The sequence below is a fragment of the Vicia villosa genome, unplaced genomic scaffold (assembly GCF_029867415.1).
Source record: "Vicia villosa cultivar HV-30 ecotype Madison, WI unplaced genomic scaffold, Vvil1.0 ctg.001323F_1_1, whole genome shotgun sequence".
Lineage (NCBI taxonomy): Eukaryota > Viridiplantae > Streptophyta > Magnoliopsida > Fabales > Fabaceae > Vicia > Vicia villosa.
The window spans coordinates 419,654-429,107 of record NW_026705574.1 but is presented as its reverse complement, the minus strand read 5'-3'; the positions used below and the strand labels follow the sequence as shown (position 1 = coordinate 429,107).

The 9,454-nt window shown below is 33.3% G+C and overlaps 1 protein-coding gene across 1 annotated transcript; it reads left to right on the top strand.

The window, feature by feature from the left end:
- Nucleotides 1–317: 317 nt before the first annotated feature.
- LOC131634623 (zinc finger BED domain-containing protein RICESLEEPER 1-like) lies at nt 318–3,380 on the top strand. The gene is made up of 3 exons (XM_058905281.1): nt 318–1,960; nt 2,650–3,199; nt 3,300–3,380. The coding sequence occupies exons 1-3, from the start codon at nt 318–320 to the stop codon at nt 3,378–3,380; spliced, it is 2,274 nt and encodes a 757-aa protein (XP_058761264.1).
- Nucleotides 3,381–9,454: the final 6,074 nt, after the last annotated feature.

The following is a 9,454-nucleotide window of genomic DNA, read 5'->3' as shown; positions in this document are numbered from 1 at the left end:
GTTCTATAGTATGTTGCTGTTTTGCCCTAATTTGTTTTGACCTAATTTGTTTTGCCCTAATTTGTTTTGACCTAAACTTTTTTATAAATGAAATGCATGTTACAATTTTGACCTAAGTTTTGCCTATTTCAATTTTCAAGTTTGATTAAGATTAATAAAGCGTTAGGGTTTTCTTATACTGAGTTTTTTTTATTTATAAATCATAATAAAGCTCGATTAGGTTTTCTTATACTGTTATAAATAAAGTTGGGCTTCTGTTGTTGAGTTTTGTTACAGATTACTATTATAGTGTTGTTTCATTCTTTGTATTTTCTTCCATGTCGTTTCAAGATTCATCATTGACTCCTCCAACAATGGTGGATGATCTTATTGATATTGAGTTGTTGCTTGGTGACATCGGGGAAGAGGAGACAGCGGATGAAGGTAATTTAGAGATTGGTGAGATGATGGATATGGAGGTTCCAGTTCCGAGTGATACAACTACTCAAACCAACCCCACTGATAATATTACTACTCAGACCCCCACTCAAAATACTACAAACACAAACACTGATGCTTCAACCCCTCAAGATGCCCAAGCTCAGAGTTCCCAGAGTCAGAGAAATGCTGATGGTAGAGCTCCTCGTCCCAAAAAATCTGATGTTCATTCTGAAATGGTGCTGATTGTAGATCCAGATGGCATTAAGAAGTGGAAGTGCAGATGGTGTGGAAAGCTTTACACATATGATGCAAAGTGGAAGAGTACCTCTAATGGTAAGAAACATTTAGATGCTTGTATTCAGAGAAGGTTAAGGTTGAAAGGAAATAATGAGAAAGAGTTTGCTCAGTCTAGATTAAACATAGGTGATAATACTCCTAGTTTAGCTACTTGGACATATAATCATGCTAGGGTTAGAGAAATTGCAGCACACATGATTCTAGGTCATGAATTTCCTTTTTCTGTTATGGAAGGTGTTATTTTTAATGAGTTTCTAAAAGAGATTTATCCATGGTACAAAAAGATTACTAGGCAACAGGTTAAGTTTGATTGTGAAACATTTTATGAGGCTGAGAGAATTAAAATGAAAAGGTCTATGGATTTGATTAATAGGGTCAGTCTCACCACTGACTTGTGGTGGTCTGGTGAACAGAGGATAGACTATATGACTGTGACTGGTCATTTCATTGATTCAAAATGGCAGCTTCATAAAAGAGTTTTATCTTTTAAGAATGTGCCACCACCACATTCTGGAGAGGTTTTGTGCAGGGAACTGATAAAGGTAATGGATGATTGGGGAATAAGGGATAAGGTAGCATCTATATCTGTTGATAATGCCAGTGCCAATGATAATTGCATTGCTAGGTTGAAGAGGGATTATTCTGGTAGGAGAAATTTACCCTTAGATGGTAAGTTATTTCATGTAAGGTGTTGTGCACACATCTTAAATTTGTTGGTGCAGGATGGGCTTGATATGATTAAGGTGTCTGTTGATAAGATAAGAAATGGTGTCAAATACTTGCTCAATTCTGAAACAAGATGCAAATCATTCAAAAAGATTGTTGATGAGTTGCAACTTGAAGGCAGAATGCAAGTGTTGGATACAAAGACTAGGTGGAACTCAACTTGGTTGATGTTGTCTACTGCATACCATTACAGAGAAGTGTGGCCTAGATATGCTGAGGAAAATGGTGCATTTCTCAGTTTTTTACCTGATGCAAATGATTGGGAAGATGTTCATGATATTTGCAAGTTTTTGGAGGTTTTTGCTGATGTGACATCAATTATTAGTGGCACATCTTACCCTACTGCTAATCTGTTTTTGTCTGAGCTTTACAGAGTGAAGGTTTTACTTGATAATCCTTCAAGAATCTCACATAATCCTCAGTTGCAGGCCCTTGCTAGTGAAATGAAGTTGAAATATGACAAGTATTGGTCAGAGTCTAATACATTGATTTCGATTGGTGCAGTTCTTGATCCAAGGTATGAACATCTTAGCCTATGATGTATGATTATTATCTGAGGCATGATTATTATTCTCTGATATTGATATGAATGATTATTATCTGATGCATGATTGGTATCCTGTTATTGATATGTATAGTGAGTTGTGACTTAATTGTGTCTTATTAAGTTGCCTTGCTGCTGTTGTGGTTTAATAGTGCCTACTGCCTTCCTATGATGTAATCTTTTCTTGAATTGTATGAATTATGATTACCTGAGGCATATGATGGATCCTGTTCTTGATAGGCTCATTTAAGTTTCCTTGCTGGTTGTGGTTTAATAGTGCCTATGATGAAATCTTTTCTTGAATTGTATGAATTATGATTACCTGAGGCCTATGATGGATTGTTTTGTTGATATGCATATTAGTGAGTTGTGACTTAATAGTGCCTATTTTCTCATTTAAGTTGCCTTGTTAGTTGTGGTTTTATAGTGCCTATGATGACATATTTTCTTGATCTGCATTATTATAATTCAAGATTCTGAGGCCTATTATGTTACCTCTTGGTGACTTTAGTTGGGGTTGTGGCCTATTCTGTTACCTCATTAATTGTTAATGCTGCCAATGATGAACAATAATTCTGGGGTCATTAATTGTTAATGTTGCCTTTCCTAATGAATTATTCTGAGGCCATTGTTGTTACCTTATACTTTATTTTATGCAATAGGTATAAGATGATCTTCATCAAATGGGTATACCCCTTTTTGTATCCAAATCCCACTCAATCGGATACATATCAACAACAGTTGTCTGAAAATTTAAGTACCCTCTTCCAATTGTATCAAGATTCCTATGGAATCAATGATGAAACTACCCCTACTGCTGCATCTGAATCTCCAAAAGTAGGATCTACTTCTGGATTGGGAAGGAGGAACTTTGAAATGTTTTTAGAAACTGTTGTGGGTAATAATTCCAAAACTGACCTTGAATTATATTTTGAGGAGCCTCCTTTGAAAGTTCCCCCTAATGCTAAATTTGATGTTTTAACTTGGGGGATGGGAAATGAGGCCAAACATCATGTTCTTAGTAAATTGGCAAAGGATATCCTAACTGTTCCAGTTACTACTGTTGCTTCAGAAGCAACTTTTAGTGCTGGGAAAAGGATTATTGATCCGAAAAGATCTTCTATGAAAACTAAGACAGTTGAAATGGTGGTTTGTGGAGGTGATTGGGTGAAGGAGAAATATGGAATAAAGAAATGGTGCACTTCTTCTATTGTAAGTTTATTTTTCATGTCTTCTTTCAATTCGAATTTCTAACTAATACATTTTTATTATTATTCTATCTTAACAAATACTTCTCAAATTTATGTTGTAGCTTGAGGAACCACAAGATGAACCTTTGACATATCATTTTGGTGAAGATTTGGGTGTTTCATCTACTGCTGCTGCAACTTGAATATAATGCCAATGATGAGATTGTTCTGAGGCATTATGAAATGTAATGATCTTTTGAGTTTATTTTGACTTATCATTCACTGTGCTGGACCGGTCCCGGTTTACCCGGATAAGTTTTCGGTCCATGAAGCGGGATATCAATTATCCGGACCGAACCGGACCGATAACAGCCCTAGTCTTGACTTAGACCGGCCGCCGGCCCTGTATCTAATAACTATAAATATTTATGAATATTATTAATAACATTAAATATTTATAAATATTTTGTTAATTAAAAAAAATGTTGTGGTAATAGTGACTTGTGAAAATAATGAATTTCAGTGATCAAATTCATAGGAGTTAGTAAAATTTACAAATATCACTCATTGTTTTTTTAAATAGCATTACAAAATTTCATATTTTCAAATAGATTTAAAGCTTTAAGAAAAATTATTAAATTAGGTACTTGATTAAAAGTAAATCGATAAGAAATTATTTGAAAGTTTAATAATACATTCCACAATTGATTGGCACAAACATAAAATCTGGATAAGAATAAACATAAAATCTCTATATTCATATAATCATGTGTTTATCTATAATCTATATATTATTGTGTAATACGTATCGACTGTGTCAAATATTGTACAACAGTGACCAACTATATATTGTAGTAGTGTTTAGCTATTAGATGTATTTTTTATTTATAGTCACCAAAACATGCATGCAGCCCATGCCATTAGGTTGGAGAAAGTAGAGTTAACATATCAAACATAGGTAGGTAGCTTGGAGACACAGTAACAATAGTCATGTCTTTTTTCTGCTAGATTTGTGCTCAGCCTATACAGGTTTCTGCCACAAAGGCGTACCTAGCCTTGGACTTGGTTGTGTATTTAGTTCAAAAATAATTGATTATTAACCATGGTTCTTGGGATTAGTTGGACACAATAATAATAAATTACTGACACCATTAGATGAGTTAAAATTTATTTTATTAAGAAATACATAAAGAATTTTTTGTTGACTTTTTACATTTCAGTTCTGAAAAAAGAAGATCTGAGATTAGCTAACTTCAACAACAATCAGTGTCCAAATCAAATTATTAGGATACACATATACCAGTAAGAAAAACAAACCAAACTAATTAGACCCCTTAGTCTGTTTACTTTAAGATCCGAATACACAAATTAATTCATCCTAGTTAAAATGCAATATCTTTTTAATCTGACTGAAGCATAAAGCGCCTAAAGCAGGTTCTACATTTATCTTTGGAGAGTTGCTTGCTTCCACACATAAAGTTGCTATTTGTCTACATCATAACCAGGGCCGGTCCTGACTTTTTAGAGGCCCAGGGCAAATAATAAAAATGGACCCCGACGAAGCAATTAACTTTGAATTTTGATTTTCCTTTTTTAAGTTTTATTTTTAATGATTTTTAATGATTATATATAAATAGAGAAAAAATATATACACTAATAGTGTAAAATTTACATTGTCAACTAATCACGACCATGTTAACTTCGTATACAAATAATAACACATTTATGTAAAGAAATGTAGTTGAGCCTAACTCATCCATACAAAACCGGTTAGTAGGGTGAAGATTGTCCTCAGTTATAAGCACATGATTAGACCATATATTATTCGATGTAAGACTCTTAACACTTTGTAGGATCATTCGTCTACCGAAATTTTTCTTTCAAACGAAAACTATGTAAGTTAATTTGTGATTTTAAAATGATATCAAACTTTTGAAGCCTTTATAGAGTCAATTTATTTGTTGAAATAAAACAATCGAATCATATGAAATATCTTATTATAGTTAATAATTTTATGAGAACTTTTTGAAAAAAAATATTAGAAGTTATTTTCAATTATTTTTTATAAATGAAAAGAATAATTTAAATATTTATCATTAAATATTTTAATATAATCAAACTCACATAACTTTCCAAAATGATATATTTAAAAAAATAGTTTTTTTTTATAATTTTTTCATTTAAAATAGTATTAAATTTAAATAATATTTTAAAATCTAAAATAATTCTAACAAAATAATATTAAAATAAACTATACTTTGTTTATTATAGGATCATAAAGATCATTTTAACTCATTTATAAAAATAAAAGCTATTGAATTGTCACAAAGTACTATATTTAACTCATATAAAAGTACTATATTTAACTCACATATAAAAATACAAAAAACTGAATTGCCAAAGTGTATTCTCAGGAATCAAACTGAGAACATGGCAACGCATCCACCTGTAACACAACCGCTAGACTACTCGCTCATTTTGTTAAATGAATGTAATATATATTACTTACTAGATATCGCTTTAATTTACAAAGCTCCTGGACCCAAATTTTGAGGCCCCATATCTTTTGAGGCCCTGGGCTATGGGCCTGCTTGCCCTGGCTCAGGGCCCGCCCTGATCATAACCTACTGATTTTCATTGATACCAATGAGATATCTTGTCACTTTCTGTGCAGGATTAATACTTTTTTTGTTATGCCTATCGATTACATTTTAAGTTGACATATAGCATGATTTTTGAGAGTAGAGGAAATAATGCATCAAAAACAGGGATTTTAATCCTCAGTAGTTAAAAACAACACAGTTTCATGCAGTCAATGCTTTTGTAGTGCAATTTGAAGGATATGTTTGTTATTACATCTTTTAATTGCATCTCCCTCTAAACCATTTTAACTTTATTGCACTTGAATGCAGGATCCTGCATTCATACTGACTGTAGTGACATTGTACCTGTAAGGAGTTGTTCATGAAGTTGTGATGAGTTTAAGACAAATTATTTTAATGTATTATTTTCTGTCCAAAAGATACAAAAAAAAAACTTTGGGGATAGTCTATATCCACCCATGAATGCTCAGAAAAAGAACATGTTTAAATAACAGTCTCAAATAATAAACAACATAAATCATAGAAAGATAATTTGCACATATACCTCTATGGTGCCTTAAAGGGATTGTGGAAACCATGTTTGGTATGGCTGGACAAGCTTTCTACAAAGGGCTGATAAGACAAATAAATGGAAAATTTTAGTCGACATCTCTGTCTTAAATCAACTAATGAATTCCAACAACTTATCAATTTCTTTCAAATTGAAATTTGTGTTTGTTCTCTTTATTTATTCATAAAATACTAAGAAACATGTTTCACACACAGAGGTGTGTTCAGTGGTGACTGATAAGGTTATGCCTCAAGCAGTGAGTATTTAGTAGTTTGAATAGTAATTAAGTAATAAAATGATAAATATTTGAATATATCATGTTATGTTTTTTACTAAACAAAATAGGTCATAACAATTAAAAGAGTTGTACCTGGGAAAAAAAAGCAGATGAAAACAGTCAAATACTTTTGATTGAAGTTGAGCATGACAATTAACTTTCATACCATTTTCTTGAGATTTAAATCAAAGTTTTATAAAACACTAATTATGATTTTGATATCATATTCAACAATGTAATAAGAAACTGCTGAAGAAGTGATATTGAAATGAACAAACCTATTCTGAATTTAATAAAAGGGAAAATGTAATTTTGAATACTCTTGCCTCCATTTGAAAATCTATTATAGAACCAATTTCAACAAATCACAGGCAATTGACAATGATTATGAAAAAATAAATTTGAATTGAGCAACCACACTACCTTTGTTGTGAAATGTGGTGGAGCATGACAATTAACTTTCTTGCCATCTATATCATTTCCAAGTCAAACTAAATATCCAAGAACTTCAGATGATGCTCTACCTTGTGAAGCACAAATGTCTCCCTCCACCAAAATTAGAAAAGCAAAAATTAGTAAAACATGAAAATCAACCATGAGCAAATATAGTGTCATAATCAACATAGATATTTTTCTCATTCAGTCAAAACAAATATTTTCCTAAAGAATTGGTCTTCATCAACATAGACAATTACATCATTCATTAATGAATACATATAGTCCTAACAACTAATTGATAAAAAAATAGAATAAAAATGATCTCGAAACATAAATACCAGAGAAAATTCAAAAAATTGAAATTTAATCATAAATAGAAGTGAAAGTCATTTATTGAATAAAAACAATGGGTATATTGAATAAAAAAAGACTTGTCCATAATCAACAACTATAAGAGAATTTCCAGGAGCTGTTACTAATGCTTGAATAAAAACAGACCTTTCCAGATATATTATCTCCTTGTCATTGAATTGAAACATATTAAAATCCATAAACACGATAAGACTGGGGAAAAATTCGAAAATAAACTTATAAAAGAGAAAAGGAACAATTACCTGCAAGGGAAGGATGAAGTTAGAGATCAAAGAGGAAAACAAATCCTAAAACCAAAACATCAAAAGATACAACAATCATCAAAGGAAATAAATTCTAAAATTGAAACATCAAAAGATACAAGAACTCCTCCAATTTCTAATAAAAACAAATTAAGAGAGAGAAAAACTTATGGGAAAAAAAGAGAGCTACCATCGATTGCCGCCGCCAGAGGAGATTGAAAGAGTGAAAACAGTGACAGAAGAAGGAAGAAGATGGATGGAGATCCATGGTCTTTCTATCTGCAACGTGAATATGATGAAGGAAGAAGGAAGAAGAGTGTGGAGGTTACCAGATCTGATGAGAGAGATGAACAACGATGAAGGGGAAAGTATTGGTTTTGCTAGGGTTGGGGAGGGAAAGAGAGACGGGAAGAGAGGAAGAGAGAGAGACAAGTACATTGCTTTCAAAATTCAAAATGAATGGAGGCAATTGTTTGCCCGTTTAAAAGACCAAAATGTGAAATCCATTAGATATTAAGAAACAACCAATAGGAAAAAAAGAGATGAGAGAGAAACAAGAGAGAGAGTGTGTTCCACAAGAGTCTGCAGTCTTGAAGAGCTTTCACTGGACTCTAGCAATCAATAGTTATGGAGGAAGGATGGAAAAGAGTAGGATACAGAAACAAGAAGAAGCAAGGAGGGGGAAGAGCAAGTTGGGACATTGTGAAGAAGGAGAACGAAGTGCAGAAGGGCTCTATTACGACTTTTTTCATCACTAACTTTGGGGAAAAATGGAAGGCAAGAGATTTTTTCATGGAATTCAAAGATCTAGGCTTGATAGAAGAGATTGTTATACCACCTAAGAGAGATTGGAGAGGACAAAGATTTGGTTTTGTCAGATTTGCTAATGTAGAGGATGAAAAAATTCTGGATATCAAATTGGACAACTTGTGGCTGGATAGGTGTAAATTAAAAGCTAATATATCTAAGATCAAAAGGAAAGAGACGAGAATGATTCTGCACAATGTCATGAAGAACTTTAATGTACACAAAACATCAACAGGAGAAAATCAATATCTGTTACCTAGAAGTGGCAAGGAGAATAACACCAGGGTTGACAATGTGAGAAAGGGGGGAGAAGGTACCTCAAGAACTTTTGCAGATGTTACCAGAGGGGAAACAAGAACATAAACCATCTTGAACAGAGAAGCTAACAAATTTTTTTTTATTCATCTACTGAATCTAAGAAGAAGAGATATGCAAATGCGAAAGTAGGAATAACAAGAAGTCCAGGTACAACTTACTGTGTAGCTTAGAGCCTAGTGGAAGAAGGGATTTTCAGAGTCTCGGCAACCTCCTTGGGCCCAAATCTTTGTATTTTGGAGGAGAGAAACAACGGCGATTTGAAGGCAATGGAAGAAGGAGGCGACTGGAAAGCTCATTGGTTCAAGGAGGTTAGGGGCTGGAAAGCCACGGATGAAGAATGTGTGACAATGACATGGGTTTACATCTACGGAGTCCCCTGCTTCTTCAAAACCTAGATTTCTTCGAAACCCTATTAGCGTACATTGGCACCATTGTTAATCCATCAACCATTCAAGACAAAACCAACAGACTGGATGTCACTAATCTAATGATATACACAGACGCTTTGGAATCAATCAGAAGCAGAGCGAAGGTGTGTGTGGATGGCAACTGGTTCGATCTCCTCATTATTGAAGAACCTCTGACTCAGAAGGTTGAAGAGGAGGGAACCCTAAGTTTCAAAGGGTCTTCCTCTGATTGTGACACAACTTCATCCACCGAGTCAAGCACA

Bases quoted from the DNA above. Each gene is read 5' to 3' on its own strand.
- LOC131634623 (XM_058905281.1), top strand. From the start codon at position 318: ATGTCGTTTCAAGATTCATCATTGACTCCTCCAACAATGGTGGATGAT. The intron at 1,961-2,649 runs GTATGAACATCT...TTTATGCAATAG, and splicing joins GGTGCAGTTCTTGATCCAAG to GTATAAGATGATCTTCATCA. The intron at 3,200-3,299 runs GTAAGTTTATTT...TTTATGTTGTAG, and splicing joins AATGGTGCACTTCTTCTATT to CTTGAGGAACCACAAGATGA.